The sequence below is a fragment of the Falco biarmicus genome, chromosome 12, assembly GCF_023638135.1.
Source record: "Falco biarmicus isolate bFalBia1 chromosome 12, bFalBia1.pri, whole genome shotgun sequence".
Taxonomy (NCBI): domain Eukaryota; kingdom Metazoa; phylum Chordata; class Aves; order Falconiformes; family Falconidae; genus Falco; species Falco biarmicus.
The window spans coordinates 9,891,078-9,909,630 of NC_079299.1; the positions used below are offsets into that span (position 1 = coordinate 9,891,078).

Consider the following 18,553-nt stretch of genomic DNA (forward strand, 5'->3'; position numbering starts at 1 on the left):
CACCAGAATGCAGATTTTTCAAGAGTGCAGTACAGTAAGTTATCACCAGCATCCCATTTTTCCCCCTCATGGGGCATATGTAATTTCCTTTGACTGTGGCACACAATAAATGTTATTGAAACATAGCATTACTTAAAAAAAACCCAAACACCAAAACCAAGGCCAATAAACCTATACTAAAATAGATAAGTAAATAAAAGAAGGATGTTGAGAGTTTTCAGGGGAAAAAAAATACAGAGAAAAATTGCAGGTTAAACTTTTTTAAATCAAAACTGATTTTATTGCTTTTTGCTTAATTAAACTCTTCAGAAGAGTGTGCAACATTGTTATACCTGAAAAATTGTTAATTTGTAAATCACAGGGACAAAAGGGCTCCACTGCAACTTTAAAGTTTCTATGCACGTAAATGTCAATAGAGTGCCTTCTCCATCATCAGCACTAAATTCACATTGATGCCTCTTTTCTTCTCTGTATTGATCCTTCCATGAGAACGTAGATTTGTATCTGTTAATTAATGCGTCCTGAAACAGCGTTTGTATTAATCAGGCAGATAAGAAAAATTGGATGCCTGCACCCTCATGACAACCGTAAAAGTGCTGGCCCTGATAAAATCGTGGATGGACCTCAATAAAAAAGTTCCTCCTTCCACTCAATAAACTAATCATCCTGCTTTTAATTATTCGGCAGAAAGATGTGTGGAGATTGGAGAATGTGTAAATCTATTTACTAACAGCAGTGTCTGGGAGGGAGAATGGGGCTGTCACAGGACGGTGCTGCAGGCTACATTCGCTGTCCATCTGCTACTGCAGAAAAACTGGTTCTTGAAAGACGGGAAGGAACAGAAATGTTGAAGCTAATTGAAATCATGAATTCATCCCTATAACCTTTCAAATGATTATTTCTTCTCCATTTCCCTCTTCTTTATTTTAATCGCAGATGTGTTATTTTCCATTGTCACCTCTTCAAGGGTTTCCTTGTTGTTGGCTCAGGTTTTGTTGGGTTGTTTGTTTTTGTTGGTTTTGGTTTTTTTGAAGGCAGAGAGCTACAGTTCTATCACAAGACTCAAAAGACAGTAAGAGAAAATGAAAACAAATAAGGAGGGAGAGAAAAATGAGAGGGGGAGAGAGAGCATGCAGCCAGTTTTATGTTTCATTTTTTATGGATGCCTGGTGGTTTGGATGTGGGGTTTTCTTTTTTATTGTATTAGTTTTGCTGCTTAATGCTTATAAAGAAAATCTTGTTTGGAGTGGATGCCTTGCAGATTTGCTAGTTGATGATATATTCCTGCTTGACTGTGACTCTCGACTTTCAAAACAGAAAAATGCATTTAAGCATAATTGAACACCAAAAAGAATGTTCTTACAGTGGGAACCCTGTCAAAGGACATGTAAGCAGCTCCACAAACAACTAAATGAAAGCTTCAGACATGTCTTAAGACCCTTTAAGAAAAGCTTGACTAATCCCCTTTGATGATTTTATTAAGTACTTGTGGTTGATGGTGCCAACTGGCAAATTACTGCATTTCACCAACAGGCCAGGAAAATTGCTTCTTCTCCCATATTGTTGTGTAGCTCCTAATGTGATTGGAATATTAGCAGTTTGATATAATAAATTAACAGGTACTGTAAACAAGAGTCTGAAAAGGTAAGACAGAAAAGATGCTTGCCCTCAGTGATCCTATTAGGAAAGACAGCAGGGGAGAAAAAAAAAAGCAAATGTTAGATTCATTAAGAGGCATTTATTAAATTTTTGGTTGCCCTCAGAAAAAGGATGGTGTGACTGCTCTTTAGTTGGCGCTTCAAATATGCCACACTGTTACTTCAACAAGTGTAGCGGAGGTGGGGGCCATTACGGAAGTAATTAGCATCTTTTCTTCGAAGGGCAGGTGTCACTTCTCTTTCCCCTGAGGTTAAAGTTCAAAGAGAATTTTCCTCTTTGTGATAATCACCTTAATTCTATTAAAACAGCAAATCTTCCCTTTTAAAAAAGCTGTGGTTTTTTGGTTGTTTTTTTTTTTTCTCTCCAAAATTATCCTTCTTGGTTTATGGTAATGATGAAATGGAGTCCTCAGATCCCTGTTTCACAGCATCAGGTTTTATGTATTTCAGAACAAAGAAGACATGATACAAATCACAGACTGTCAGTGCAATACTCCCCAAATTAATAGGATTCTTACAAAAGGAGCCTGCAAATCCCAACTTGTTTAATAACTTTGTATGTTGACTAGGAAATGTTTGATTTTATATTGATTCACTTTCCTGTAGTAGGATGGGGAGGAGAGGCACAAAAGCAGAAGGGAGAATAATAGATGATGTACATGTTTTATCGCCATGTATTTAAAATGAAATCAGAAAGAGGAGCAGATTTCTGAGAAACCCAGAAGTGCTTAATATTTTTCCTGTATTTTTTTTCCTATTCAGGTTTCTCCACTTTGTCTCTAGCTGACCAGATGAGCCTTCTGCAAAGTGCTTGGATGGAGATTCTGATCCTTGGTGTTGTATACCGGTCACTTTCTTTTGAGGATGAGCTCGTATACGCTGAAGATTATATTATGGATGAAGACCAGTCCAAATTGGCAGGCCTTCTTGACCTTAACAATGCCATACTGCAGCTGGTAAAGAAATACAAGAGCATGAAGCTGGAGAAAGAAGAGTTTGTCACCCTCAAAGCTATAGCACTTGCTAATTCAGGTTGGCAGAGTGGCATGACAGTTGCTACATTTTTAATATGTCACTTTTTTTTTTTTTCCTTCTCCATAAAGCTTTCTGCATGCTTGTTTTAAACACGGGTGTAGAATAAGAAACTGCTAATCAGATCCTAGTCTAAAAGGCAGCAGAGCAGTTCAAACTAAGAACTTTCTGGTTCTAAGTAATTGTGTTGGTAAGGGAGTAGAGGATACTGCGCTGTATGATTTGGAGAGTATTTTACAGGCAAAGATCCCTTCAAATGAATATAGGTGGTGTTCTCCGAAATCCATTCCATAATCCAGACAAGTCTAATCATTGCAATTAAAGGAAACAGAAAGGGTGCGTGAGAATATGCTGTATACATTCTCTTTAAAGGCAGCTAGTGATTTATTTGATAGGGTGAATTCAGGGTGTGGGAGGAGGGAGGACATTCCCCTTTAATCTCACAAGGACCACACCTTACCTTACGGATCCTCTGCATTTATGAGAATGCTTCTGGAAAAATTATGTACCTCTGCAGCAAGGGTTAAAAATCTCAGAATTTTTTTTTTCTGCATTTGAATTTAAAAGTGCTGAAGCAGTGAATACTGTCAGATAAGTAAAAATCGTTTGTGCTTTGTTGTTTTTCCTTTTGTGTCTCCTTAAAGCTTTATTGTGGTCTTAAGTCCCTTTTAGCATTTGCATAAAGTTCACGATAGATCCCTCTTTAATGACGTGCCGATCATTAGATACCTGTGTGTCAATAACACGCTCTGATGCTATGTTCCATTGACAGTCACACCGTGCCCCTCCATCTGCTTTTGTTTTGACCCTATCTTTGAACTTTATCTTGGTTGCTGGCCAGTAGTTTTCCCTTTAATTACAAGAAGGAAACTGTCAATAAAATCTGTTAAATGGGATGCAATGAGTGGCTTGAATGGGCGGACGGCTATTTGTTCAAATTCTGCAGCATTCAAGGTATTGACAGTTTGTTTTCTGGGGCCATATGTGACGATCAATCTCAGGCTGGGCTCAGCCGCGCTGAAAAATGAAAAACCAGATTGCTTTTGCTTACTTGTGGATGACGACTTGTGATTTGGCGCGGTCCTAGTGAGATGAGACCTTCTGCCCAAATTGCCCCCCTGAGAGCCAGGACGCGTGACTGTTTTTAGAAATAATTTTTTAATTGATTTTGTAATTAACAGTTCATCTACAATATTGATGCATGAATCCTCAGATTGATAGGAGGGAAATTGTTTTCAACAATGAAGTTGTACTTTCCTATTTGTCTTTGTAATGTGATTTAGCACCCTGCATTTTTAATTGGAAATATAATTCAAAGCATGCAAAGCCAAAATGCTTATTAGTTTATTTGTAAAATATTCTCCACCCCACTAACTCTCCCCTTAGTTTTAGAATATTATCTTATTTCCAGAATAAAAATTAAAAAAAAGCTGAAATGCCTCTCAAAGGTCAAAATCATTTTTAATTGCAGATATATTTATAATTTTTGACCATTGTAAATAGACACTTGAGGATGCTTTGCAACTACAGGAAGATTTTTTTTCTCAAAATCGGTCATGTTTAATGAACAGGACAAGAAAGGGATCTGGAATTAGGAGTCTAAATTGAGAAGGTTTTTTGTATTATTTTGATTCTGTAATTCGAAGACTGAATTAGAAATATTTCTATAGTTTACTTGGTAAAAAGAATGAGGGGCTAGAATATAGGGATGTGTTGTTAAATACCACTCACACCTTCCACCCAACCCACACCCCCCAAAAAAAGACATGCAGTGTTTAAGTTATAATAAAAGATACCGCTGCCAAAAAAAGTTGAGTCGTACGTTGTGCATAGAGTGTATCAAAATAATCTGTAGCTTCATTAATTTCATTCTGAATTACAACCAGGATGATGTCAGAGATAAATGCAATTCAGCACGCTAAAATTCAGGGCACATGTAAGTGAAAGCAATAAAATTGCTATTCTGAAATGAAAGTGTTGCGAGGAGGAGTTAAAAAGCAGCCCAGCCATTCAGCTTCCCTTTCAACAGCATGTTTTGGGTGTTCAGGTTCAGCATTTCAGCTTCAGGTTGTACATGCAGCAGATACCAAACTTGTACCAGCTGTAGCTGCACTGACCAGTAGGTGTAAAATAGCACCTGCAGAATTACAGCCCATCAAACAATATCAGGCCCTTAGTGTTTTAATTTACAATTGCTGGCTAAAATTAAAGTAAAATTGAAGTTTTAATATTTTTTCATACACAAAAAAAGAAATAGCTTATTTCTCCATAACTATGAACTTGATTGACATAAATGCAGCTATAGCTGAAAAAAAAAGTGCTATTATAAAATCAATCGGTTAGCAATTCACATTTTAATATATTTTCTTGCTAAATCTGTTTTCTTACAAAACTTCGAGTATTTATTTTTGGGGTTTAAAATATATTAGCTTTTTTATAGCTGTAGAGAGAATGGGTGAAGTATAATAAGAAATCTTAGGTGTTTCAGACATTCTTGCCCTATCTGCACTGCCTAGAAAGATTCCCAGGTTGACTCCACTTCAAACAGTAGACAAAGATGGTTTTATAGCTCTGTATCTGTGTTAGTGATTTATGATATAGTGTCACGGTACTTTCCCGGCTGGTCTATAGAAGCAGGAAAAAGAAATTGTAGGTTGTCTTCATATTGATTGTATTTTGTTTGAATAAATACCACAAGCTTTCTTTTGGCCAACAAATCTCAGTGCTGTGAGCATTAAAACAGCCCAGCTGCTAACTTTTCTTTAGACCTGCACAGTCTGCTTGTGCGGGAGTCGGTCTGAGCTAATCCTGCCGTTGGGTTTCTGAAGGGTGGGGAGGAGGAGCCGTTTGTCAGGGAGATTCTCTGCCAGCTGTTATCAGATGTTCCCTTTGTAGGGTTGGCCAGTGCCACGCTGCTTCCCCAAATTTCCAGAAATGCAAGATATATCAACCTTGCAGATTGTCACTGATTTCCAATGGAGTGCATATAGCACCTGAAGAGTTTAAATTCGTATATAAGAGCACAGTACTGAAATGTATAGGCATTTCAGTCCTATGTGCCTTAACGTTTATAGAGGCACGTTTCCAACAGGTATGTTTAATATGTAGTGCTTCATATGGAATTTACCAGGTTAGTTTTAAACATCTGCATTGATGCCATAGTAATTAATACAGCCTTTATGCTTGAAATCCAGAGAAGTCCCTCTCACAGCAGCGTTGCCCTTATCCTGTCAGTATCCTGAGTTCCTTCCTCCTTTCCCTGCCTTCTCTAACAAAAGCAAGCAGGTACCTTGAAGCTGCAGAACGCAGCAGCCCCGCGTTCCACCTCATACCGCCCAAATGAAGCAAGCTGGCACCAATGAGCACTTTGTTTACCCACGCAGAAAATCAACTTTGAATGGTTTCCAAAACATGCATGTACCAATTACTTCCTCGTGTGTAAGGGAAGGTGAAATATTTACAGCCGGTGTTGGAAGTGTACACAAGTGCACCCACGCACACGTGGACGCTGACACAGAAAAGATGACCTGCCCGTCTCTTTTGTGTTAGAAAATGCTTCCATGTATCGATTAGGTAGTACTAAACAGGGAGTTGCAGGTGAGCAGTTTTTTGAAATTGCCTAATCAGTAAGGTCTAAACTGTGCCTTCAGGCCAAATGCTGCAGAAGAGCTTAGGAGTCGCAACCGAGACCAGATTTTTAAGAGAAGCTCAGTTTCCATCTAAGACCTAACATAAGGAACTGGAGTGTCAAAATGCATTAGCACGTTTGAAAATCTGATCTGTGTGCATCTGCCTAATAGGCTGCTGGCATCTTGAAAAATCTGACCCAAATGTGGGTGCTAGGCACTTAAAAGTATAACCCTATGCACTATCGAAAATTTAGAGGACCAAGAAGTATCTTGTGCATTTTAGCACAACAAAGCGCAGATCAACATTGGTGCCATTGAAGTTCCACGATCATCTGTCCTGGTAAAAAAAAATAATTTGTTCATTCTTACAACTTACTTAGCTTTCCAGCCACCAAAAGAGTGTATCCAGAGCACGAGGCTATCACCATTAAATAATATTATCATAATAAAAAATAGTAGGACCCTATAAATCACTTATTCCACAGGACATCATCTTTATTCCCAGTATAGGTTGTGCCTTATCTTATGTCAAAACATACTACATTTAGTTTCTAATAATAGCAGTTTTTTCATTTTGTTTGATTTAATCATCTTGTTAGTGTTAGAATTCATGATTAAAAGGTATCTATCTTGACTAGGCATATATTAAAATATGCATGTACATCTCTGTGTTATTGGTGTGTTACCAACGTTTATTTTGCCAAATATAAATAGCAAGGTCTGTTAACTCGTTCATGGAGTTTTGTATAGAGAGTGGTACAGCATGGAAACAAATTTTTAGAAAAGGAAGTTGCCACTAGGCAGAGTATTCATGTTACTCGAACAGTTTCTTCCTCGGATTCCATTGTACGTAATCAAATAGACAGCACCCACAGGTCTGAGAGAACTGTCTGCTACCATTTGCTTAATGATAGCATTAAGCGAATGGCAGCAGAGTTAACTGATGGTTTAATTTTATTTTTTTTCTTTTTCTAGTAGTTGAGGCTGACGAAGGGCGAGGAGCGAGGCCAGCCCGGGGCCAGCTCTGTGCCGGTGGGCGGATTGCCTGGGTGGGAAAGCAAGGATACGAACTGCTGCATCACCAGTGCGATCGCTAGTCTTCACTGTTACTCACCCTGCTGTTCCACAGCGCTCAACTAGTGGCTCTCAATGATCCTTATGGCAATTGCTTATATCTTGTAGTGGAGAAAAAGGATTTTGAAGCATTCATTCAAAATCTTCTTTTAGTTGGTATCTTACCCCCCTGGTCTATCATTTGAATTCCCCTTTTCCAGAGTTTTAGTAGCCTTATTGAGTAGGTACTTGAACCAGTTCATAGTATGCCATTTGTTCTGCATTGCAGAAATATTCATCTATTTATTGCCCTCACTACCTATCCTAGTGGAAAGTAAGCTATTTCACGAATAAAAAATAGGTGGTTTACTATGTTTTTCCTTACGCCTGTGGGTTTAGTTCACTGCTAATTCAGTTAGCCCTTGAAATAAATAGGTGTGTTCTGTGAAATAATTTCTTTTCTTACTACATCTTCGTTTCCTACTGTGTTTTAAAAACTGTTTTCAGGCTTCAGTTTTCATGTCTTTTCTTAAAAGTAGGCCAAACCAGTACAATCCAGACTAAGACCTTGTTCACTAAAATCAATCATACAAGTTTGATTTGCTACCGACAATTTCCATGGGTTGCTTCTGTCTTAAGAAGTATGCTTTTCAAAATGTCATTGTGTTGTGTTTCTCATAAAAGATTATACAGAAACACAATGTGGGCAAAGCACTGTGCAAAAATGCAAGTTTCCCTGTGTAAATCTGGAATACTTTTCAGGCAGGAGATGAAGGGGTTCTGTAATTCTGAGAACAGCTCACCCAACAATAAACACTGCGGTGGTTTTTGGATTGGCGACACAATCTAGGTAATAAATTCCTCTTATTTGAGACATAATCCAGATTAGGATTTCATTTTCTTTATATAAAGCAGAAAACATTTTGCATGCTCTTCTTACCCTTCATCCCGTCCATTTCTTGCAGGATCGATCCTACAACTTTCTAAACTGATTTATCCGGTTTGGGGTTGTGAACTGCTCAGCTGTATGGGACCACAAACGTCACAGCGATTGCTGTCTTTCAAGTACTTGCTGATGTTTGTCACTCTGATACATTTGATCAGCGCCTTAATGTCTGCGTTTGCTGCTGCATACTCCTCGCTGCTTCATTCACTGTAATGATTTCTTCCTTTATGCTGCCTGAATTTTCTGACCTGAAGAACTTCTTTGAGACCCCTGGGTTTCTACCGCTTAGCAATGTTATATACAAAACGCATACATACCAGGCTTAAACTTTCCTCGGAGCGGTGTTTTGAGAGGTCTCCTTGCCCTCAGTTCAGGTGTTTTCCAGTCTTTAGCTAGGTGTCACCCTTTGTGGCGTGTTCTAAATGATTCCCGGGTGGCTGGATGTTTGTTTGCTGCATCTGAGATGAAGCTTGAATTTTAAACAAGGTAGATTGTAATCTGAATTTCTGTCTGGACCTTGGGTGTTTTTCTTGGATGAGAACTCTGGTTTTCTCCCATTTCTGCACAATGATACGATCAATCGGCTGATCAGAAGAGGTACAATTCTATTTTCCCATCCTGTGGTGGTGAAAGAAAGCTTTTGCAAGGATAGATTGAGATTCTCCGAGCAAAACTCAATGAGTCGGTGTCCTCATTTGTTGATCTCACTCTCTCCCATCGCAGCACTGATCGGTAACAACTTTTCCCCCTCTGGGCTGCAATCCCATGTTCTCAGCAGTGCCTTGTATCAGCAAGGCTTGTGTTTGTCTGTTGAGATCTTCACCACCCTGGGATCCTTTTTTTGCAGGGTATTTAGGATCAAATCCTGCTTGCTTTCAAATGAAAACACTTTCAAATTACACTGTTGAATGTCATTGTTTATATAAGCACTGATTTTTAAGTGTATTGCATCTGGGTGTGCATTACCTTTGGATTGTATCTGTGTAGGATGTAATTGTGATTTATGCAGACTGTCTACAAAAACAAAAGGATGTTTCTTGGTATAGGAAGAGCATTCAGTATCTTTGTCTCTAACTTATAATTCAATTTCATGTTGTCTGTGGAATTATTTCTTTATTTCTCAAATGTCACACAGACTCTGCGTTTTCTTAAATTGTAGTGGTTCTTGTTGACATTGCCCTCTCTTACTAGCGAGGATTGGGCTGATCAGCAGTAAGTTAACCTGCTCTGAATTCACTTCTACATCTGCCAGTCTGTAGTTACTGAAAAGATTTCTCTTTTCTTTTTCCTCCTCTTTTCCCCTTGGCTAGTTCAGCGTTTTCAACCATTTTCCTTATTTTCAAAGACTTACACCTGAGGGATTAAGATCTACATTCGTTTAATATTGGGAATAAAGTGGAAGTTCCAGACTGCAAGGCTAAAACTTGAAGACAGATCTTTGTAGAGATTAATATTTTCCTGAGCAATCTGTGAGCTGAATCATGGTCTAATTAAATAGCATCGGTTTAGGGAGTTTGCATTTAAACATTAGCAGATCCTCGAACAGGTAAAGCTGAAATGAGTTTGAATCTTTTCTGTAAATGGGAAGTTAAATTATCATAGTAATTTGATTAAATAATTTTTAAATCTTTCAAGCTAAATCACTATTTTAAAAGAGCAGATTGAAGCCTTCATCACTCCATCTGGAAGCGCCCCTCTCGCTGCTCTCTTTTCTTGCCCCATCTCCTGTGAGAAATCCCGTTTCCCACAGCACAGCTTCCTGAACTGCTCCACGGACCACGGCTTGGCCGTGCAATGCTTGCATTAGACTGGTCAGCGTTCTTCCCAGCTGCTGAACAGATTTCAAAGATGGCAACAACGCTTTTTTAATTAAAAAAAAATATTTTTTTTTTTAAAAATTAAATGCTTTACTCCTGTTGCTTTTCCACGCAGGCAATTGCTCTGTTTACAGGGGTGACGGTACACAAGCACCCCTGCAGAAGAGGGTAATATCCCTTCTTTGAAGATGTCCAGACATCTTAAAATGGAGGAGTTTGAGGGCATGGAGTGTAATAGCTGTATCAGAGGGCAGGTTTTGATTCACCTTCCATTCTTGTGTTTTCTGGGGGTGTTCTCATCCTCTTTTCCCTCCTCACTCAGTTTCTGTGTAAGAAATACGCGGAGTGTAGGTATTTGTACCGCTGCAGGCCAAATTGCTATCCAAACTGCAGAGCTAAAGATCTTGGGGAAGTTTCACCTCTGTGCAAAAAATGTGTTAGTTTGGACTCCCTCCATCTATTTTCAAACTCAGACATGGTCGTGGTTACAAATACTGATTCTGGGAAGAATCAGACCAGTTTTGTACAGAATTGAGAACCAGACATTTATAGTCAGGTTCTCCGGAAAGACCTGTCTCTCGGTGCAGTATGGTGTGGAAAAAAAAAATATTCACAAGAACAGTCAGTCCTTGACTCACCAAACATTTCTTGCTGATAAGACGCTCCTCTTTGTTTCCCAGCAAATCTGGCCCTGGCACTGTGGGTCAGAGGAGAGGAGGAAAAGATGGGGAATTTCTGGGTGAACTGAGTGTGGTTTATGGATAAATTATTTGGAGTAGCACATTGTGTGTGCTGTAGCACAACGGTGAATGTCCAAAGACTTGGTAAAGAATCAGGGAGTAAAGATGGCAATTTGTTTGGCGTTTGCATTCCAATTTAAACTCGGTGGCTGGATGCTATGCTTGAGACATCAGGCAAATTCGTGTGTGTGTGTTAACCTGTCTGTATCCATTACATCTGTGTGTAGCAGACAGAATTCAGGGATTTTGTCTTATTGACACAGAATTATTTAATAGAATTGCCGTGTTAGAAAACTATGAAAAATGTATGGATTTGGGGAACAACCTCACATTAATTAGGACTAAATTTTGCTAGAGGTAATATTTCTTTGTCATCTTTTTTAAAATGTCGTAGCCTTCTTTTTCCCTAGGAGAGGTATTTTTGTGTCTTTCTGCTTTCAGTGCAGTGCACCTTAATGTGCAGTATCATATCCCTGCAGTGTATGTCTTAACTGCATGCTTCTTAGAGCATGTATTCGCTAAGACTCAGAATTATTAAACATGTAAAATTCCCATAGGACTCCATTATGTGTAATTAACAGATAAACTGTCATCAGAATCAATAAAACGTGCTAAATGATCCAAACTTGTATATAATTAAGTGTCTGTTTTAGAGCTGGAGCTGTAACTTTTATTTTTTTTTCTTTTCAATTTGCACATTTGTTTTGACAATAGAAGCTGGAACGTTTTTGTTAACCTGTTACTTACTGGTTTGTGTTTTAGTTTACATGTTTGTGTTTGAAAAGAGAGAGGTATTTACTATCTGGCCTAATTATCTGAGGAAATAGTTGCACATCAGCTTTGAGGAAATGAATCTTAGATGCATCTTAATTCTCTGAAGGTAATTCAGGTATTTGAAGCACGTGCAAAATTTGATGTTGTTATCATCAACCGGGTAAAACATGAGGCTCTGTCAAAATACTGATCCAGGGCATCAAACTGCTTAATACAGGGCTTGGAAACGGTGAGAGAAGCGGATTCCTTGTCACCCAACTCCTCAGTCATTATTTTGTCTGGGAACAGGAGCTTTATTCCAAAACCAAAAATTAAGATGCAAAGCTGTGTTGTACTAACTAGAGTTTTCAAGGATATATCTTAATAATCCAGTTGCACCCTGAATTAGGCTTGCACAGCCTATCCCTAGGGCTTGTACCCCCTTGCAGCAGTTGTATTTTCATATGGTGTTTTATTGGCTCTGTGTCTGCCAACCATCCAAATTTTGGTAGCTGACAGGGGCTCTTTGGTGGCCTCTCTAGCCTGTGACCATTCTTTTTTTTTACTTGCATTTTACTCCTGTTGCTTTTCCACGCAGGCAATTGCTCTGTTTACAGGGGTGCAATTGTAAGCTTGCATTCACTTCACTTTGGACCACATCGTCACCTCTGACGTGAAAGTCAGAGAATTAGGGCCACTTGTCCAAAGTCATCTCGGCCTGGTCCGGTAACTGCGTGTTCTCAGGGACATCTTCCCTTTCTGTGTCTATGCTGTTGAGGGTTTTACAGTTACTTCAGTTAGATCTTTTCTTTTCATTTCACACTTCCATTGCTTTAATCTTTCCAGGTTGTGTAGTAGTTTCGTTTAGTTCCTGCTGTGCGTTGTGTCTATGCTTGTCACTCAGTACTTACACCTCCGAAACATCTCACCTGAAAAGGCACAGGGTGAGGTGTTTGCTTTGAGTGATTTAGAAAAAATGCAACCCCCAACAATAACAAGATAAACCACCCTCTCGAGTGGGTGGGAGAGGGGATTATACCTTGTAGGAGATGTTAGCTTCACAGAAGTGTTGCCTGGCTGTCTGAATATGCCTGAGGGAGAAAAAAATTTGCTAAACCTATCAGGAAATCAAATCAAACCCGCTTTTCCCTTGCATCAGTGCAGTGGTCCTGATCCCACGATTAGCGTCTCTGAGCAGCGGGTAACGACCATGGCTTCCAGCTCTGCAGCCTTGGAGCCCGACACAGAATTTTGCTGAGCTTTTCCACAGTAGGGCAGTCACTCTTGCTTCCCTGATAAAACACAGACCTCAATTCATGCAGCCCTTTGGCGCTATCATTTCTTCAAAGCAGTAACAGTAAAAGATGGTTTATGGAGCAGTGAGAGTGACTGTTTTACTTGTTTGAGGAGGATGAGGAGAAGGATTACTTACACAAAAGTTAATTATACATTTGTAGTTCCACAGCAGTGTTCCAGATATTTTCCTGAAGGTCACTATAGAAATGAGTAGGTAATTATCTTCCTGCTTTGTGAAAGAGGATGGACAGAACCAGTGAAAGTGTTGTGCAGCCGTAGCGTTATTTGACTTTTGGCACCCTGGGCTGAAACCTCCTGTTGCTCCTTTGTTTTGCAGACTCAATGCACATAGAGGATGTTGAGGCAGTGCAGAAACTTCAGGACGTCTTACATGAGGCTCTGCAGGATTACGAGGCCGGGCAGCACATGGAAGACCCACGTCGCGCAGGCAAGATGTTGATGACCCTCCCGCTTCTGAGGCAAACCTCCACCAAGGCTGTGCAGCATTTCTACAACATCAAACTGGAAGGCAAAGTCCCCATGCACAAACTTTTTTTGGAAATGCTGGAGGCCAAGGTCTGACTAAAGCATCATGGGCTTCCCCATCATGCACGTTTTAAAAAAAAAAAAAAAAAAAAAAAAAAAAAGGGGAAAATAAACAGGATAATAATGGCAAAGAAACTTAGTGTTTAATTAAGGAAAAAATGACTGCACTGATATTTAGCAGCAAGACTGTGAAGCAGCTTTCAACTTTTTCTTCTGTGTCTTTCTGATGCAGTTTTTCTTTTCCTTTTCTCTCTTTTCTTTTCTGTTCTTTCCTTTCCTTTTTCCTTTTCTCTTTTTTCTTTGCTGCTGAACTTTTTAAAAGAGGTCTCTAATTGAAGAGAGATGGAAGCCAGGCCTGCCAAAGGATGGAAATCCATAATATGGATGCCAGTGAACTTATTATGAACCATAATGTCCCCAATGACAAAGGAATCAAAGAGAGAACCACCGTACCTAGCAGTACAGTACAACACGATGAACTGACTGAATGCAGTATTAGATTTCATAGGAGCAGTCTCTAATTAGACGACTAAGCGACGATGCATCGGCTGCTTCTTATCATTGCATTTTCCATCTAGATCAGTTACAGCCATTTGATTCCTTAATTGTTTTTTCAAGTCTTCCAGATATTTCTTAGGTTAGCTACAATGTAACTTTTTCAGGGAATAGTTTAAGCTTTATTCATTCATGCAATACTAAAGAGAAAGAAATACTGCATTTTTGTGCTGGCTTGAACAATGATGAACAATAATGAAGGACAAATGAATCCTGAAGGAAGATTTTTTTAAATGTTTTGTTTCTTCTTACTAACGGAGATTTTTTTGTACCAGCTTTACCAGTTTTCAGCCATTTATTAATGTGGGAATTTATCTTACTAAAGCAATAGTTGAAGGGAAGGTGCATATTATCACGGATGCAATTTATGTTGTGTGCCAGTCTGGTCCAAAACATCCAGTTTCTTAACATGAGCTCCAGTTTATAACTAAATGTTCACTGACTCAAAGGATTAGATTACACCTGCAGTATATCTGAGTAGTCTAACATATAAATACTCCATGTCAAATACCAATCTGTAACGGTGTTAGGAGACAGCAACTGTACAAAGGTATAGTTGCTACGTGATTTCTAACTGCTTCAGTTGCAAATGAACGAGATACTGCCTGTTTGCAAAATTATAACCTCACATGCAGAAAAACCCTATGAACCAATAGTAGCTTAGAGGCAATAAGGCAAATGCCGACGTCTGCAAAATTAAGAAATCAGAGTAGTAGATTTCTGACCAAATTGAAGAATTTAACACTTCTATACCTTATTTATTGATTTAGATTTTATTTTGTAAATGGCAATCTTTAACAAGTAGCTAAACCAGTATATGTGCTTTTCAACCAGTATTGTCACAGCATGAAAGTCAGTCAGTTTCAAGACTGTTACGAGGTGTAATCTAATGTATAAACCGATTAGATGCCCCCTGAAAACTACAGTCGCTAAATAACCAATAAACAATAACCTCCATCAAATGCTATACCAATGTACCAGTGTTAGTAGCTGCTCCCTGTACTATGTGAACATCCTTATTCTATGTACACAGATGTAATTAAAATTGTAATCCTAACAAACAAAAGAAATGTAGTTCAGCTTTTCAATGTTTCATGTTTGCTGTGCTTTTCTAAATTTTTATGTTGCATTCAAAGACTGTTGTCTTGTTCTTCTTGTGGTGTTTGGATTCTTGTGGTGTGTGCTTATAGACACAGGGTAGAATTAGAGACAATATTGGATGTACAATTCCTCAGGAGATTACAGTAGTATATTCTATTCCTTACCGGTAATAAGGTTCTTCCTAGTAATAATTAAGAGATCGAAACTCCAAACAAATACTCGTTATGAACAGATACACACTGAAATCATAATATTTTCAAAACAAGGGATAATTTCTGTAACAGTTTATTATAGAATACCAATGTATAGCTTAGAAATAAAACTTTGAATATTTCAAGATTATAGATAAGTCTAATTTTTAAACGCTGTAAATATAGCTTTTATTCAATCATCTCTCAGATGTTGTTATTAACTTGCTCTGTGTTGTTGCAAAACTTTTTTGGTGCGGACAAGTTTCCAAAACTATTGCTACGTTGTGTGCTTTAAACAAAATAACAATGGGCTGATGCTCCATCGGCCTCGTGCTAGGAAAAAAAAACTGTGTATCTATCATTAGCTATATGGGACTATATTGTAGATTGTGTTTTCTCAGTAGAGAAGTGACTGTAGTGTGATTCTAGGTAAATCATCATTAGCAATTCATTCAGATGGTCAATAACTTGAAATTTATAGCTGTGATAGGAGTTCAGAAATTGGCACATCCCTTTTGAAAAATGTCAAAAAAAAAAAATACAACTCCTGGGAAAAAGGTGCTGATTCTATAAGATTATTTATATATGTAAGAGTGCAAAAAAAAAAAAAAAAGTTTATTTTCCAGAAAGTTTGTGCAGGGTTTAAGTTGCTACTGTTCAAGTACACTATATATATATAAATATATAATATAAATATTGTTTTTGCTGTATCACATTAAAGAACTTGGGCTTCAGGGTCAAAAGCCAATCGACTAGAAGTATACAAAAACCACACAGAAAATGGAGATGTGTGAAAGGCACACGGTGCAAACTTTAGTTTTCATTTTCCATAATTTTTTGGAGCTGCAAAAGAACAAGTATCTCAAGACTGTAAAATCATTACCTGAAACATAGCTAAAAGAACTGCACGGGCTTTATAATGTTGTTCATCTTAAACCTTGCTGGAGAAGAGTTCTTTCAAGACCACTTACTTAATGTGAAGTGTTGGGAAAATTTCAAAGGGTGTATGTTTTAGCCATAACAATTTAATTTCTATTTTTGCTTCATTTTTTAATTTTTTCTTATTTAAAGCAATATGATTGTGTAACTCCCAGAAGTTACACATTTGTTTCAATCAGATCAGATTGTTGTATTTATTCCACTATTTTGCATTTAAATGATAACATAAAAAGATATAAAAAATTAAAACTGCTATTTTTCTTATAGAAGAGAAAATGGGTGTTGGTGATTGTATTTTAATTATTTAAGCGTCTCTGTTTACCTGCCTAGGAAAACATTTTATGGCAGTCTTATCGTGCAAAGATCGCAAAAGGACAAAAAAAAATTAAACTGCTTATAATAATCCAGGAGTTGCATAATAGCCAGTAGTTAAAAAACGAAACAAAACAACAAATAAAAACAAACATGTCTATAGCTGTAGATGGGCTTCACATCTGTATAGCAATCAACTGTATATTTTTGTGATGTGTATCATACCGTGTGCTCCAACCAATGTCCATTTGTGTAAATGTATTTATTTTATATTGTATATATTGTTAAATGCAAAAAGGAGATATGATTCTGTAACTCCAATCAGTTCAGATGTGTAACTCAAATTATTATGCCTTTCAGGATGATGGTAGAGCAATATTAAACAAGCTTCCACTTTTGATTGCTTTTATTTTATTTTTTGTGTTGTGGGGGTTTTTTTGGTTTTATTTTCTTTTTTGGAGGAGGAAACAGAGCGATTAGCATTACCTTTTGTTACTTCCATTCGAAGAAGAGCCAGCGTTATCACTTCTCCCTTAAAGTACAATATGAGTGTAAATAAATGCTATATAAAGCCTTGTCAGAATGAATTCCGGTGTGGTACAAGACATTTTGCATACTCTTAAATATGCAAAATGTCTCATAGCACATTAGAATTCAGGCTGGCAGGCCTTTATATAGCACTTATTTAATCTTAAAGCATCTTCACATCAACCTGCATTACTCAAAATCATTGCCTCTCTGTCAATGTCATAAAAGAAAACTTTCCCACTATTTTAAGATCACATTAATACCATCTAGAAGTACTTACCTGCTTTCTCCATCAACAACCGAGTCTATCATTCATTTCCTACTGCAGGAGCCTCCTTGTGTGTGTTCTGGGTGAAAAGAAATACATTTAAAATCTGTGTTATTTGATCCAGCTTTGCTGAATGGAAGTAAATAGCCCTGGGAGCCCTAATCTAGATCGGTGTTAATGAAGAGCGCTGGTAAGTCCTCAGGATCCAGGGGGTTGAAGGCACAGCTGCAAACCGGCAGGCAGTGGCCTCAGCCTTGCACCTCCCAAACGCTGCAGCCCCGGCTCGGGGTCAGCCCCTCTTTCCTGTGGACCCTTCTGGAACCATCACAGAAGTGCTAATGTGTGCTTTTCTTGCTTTTTAGCCTATCTTGATAAGTATTTTGTCGTTGTCTTTGCCAACGTATTTCTCACCTTCGCTGCTGGCCGTTCTCTGGAGGTTCTGGCTGATGGCACAAAGGCTGCTGGACAGAACGGTGATGCTCAGGGACAGGAATTGTTTCAGCCAAGGTACCGGGGCAGCGCCAGGGGCTTTCTGTGCTTCGCGGTGCTTCAGTAGCAGCACACCGTGAGATGGGAGGGCACCTCTTCCCTGCTACCAGTACCTTCTGTGATTTAACTGTCCTGGGAAACCGGGGGGGTTGAGTAAAAGGAGCAGCAGAACAATAGAGAGATGAATCCTGTGTGGACTCTTGGAAGGAGGTCAGAATTGGTGCTTGGTGTCGGCGTGGCTGCGTACACAGGCGTACATACATGCACACCTGTGTATGCATGCACAGAAGTGGTTTTCCACCCCCTTTTTTACTGTTCTGGTTTTCAGTGCCTGCAAAGTAGTACCTCTTCAAAGGAAAACGTAGTACTGCACCATAACTTAAAAGTGAAAAAAGGTAGTGTTACAGATTTTCCCACACAAAGGGGAGGAAAAAAAAAAAATCTGAACAGTGCTACTCCTAGTCTGCGTCAGCGTGTGATTGCTACTAGTCATTGGTTAACATTTTCACGTACAATTAAAGAGTTGTAATTAATATTTCTGTACCATTGTTCAGGAGAGGATCATGAAGCATCATACAGTCATAAATCTAGCATCACAGAAAAGCAAATACAGGGAACACTGACACAAAGCCACTTCTAGAGGTGCAACTCTGCAGAAGTGTTTTGGTTTCATTCATTCCATCTTTTCCTCACGCTGCCT

General features: G+C 38.6%; 1 protein-coding gene across 33 annotated transcripts in view; it reads left to right on the forward strand.

The window, feature by feature from the left end:
- Window positions 1-16,966, forward strand: part of ESRRG (estrogen related receptor gamma) — a 408,522-nt gene extending 391,556 nt beyond the window's left edge. For all 33 annotated transcript variants that reach the window (XM_056357274.1, XM_056357252.1, XM_056357267.1 and 30 more), the window contains 2 exons: window positions 2,421-2,690; window positions 13,262-16,966. In XM_056357274.1, the coding sequence (XP_056213249.1) occupies window positions 2,421-2,690; window positions 13,262-13,506 (515 nt within the window). In that variant the 3' untranslated portion in view covers window positions 13,507-16,966. The remainder of the gene's footprint in view (window positions 1-2,420; window positions 2,691-13,261) is intronic.
- The last annotated feature ends 1,587 nt before the right edge of the window (window positions 16,967-18,553 follow it).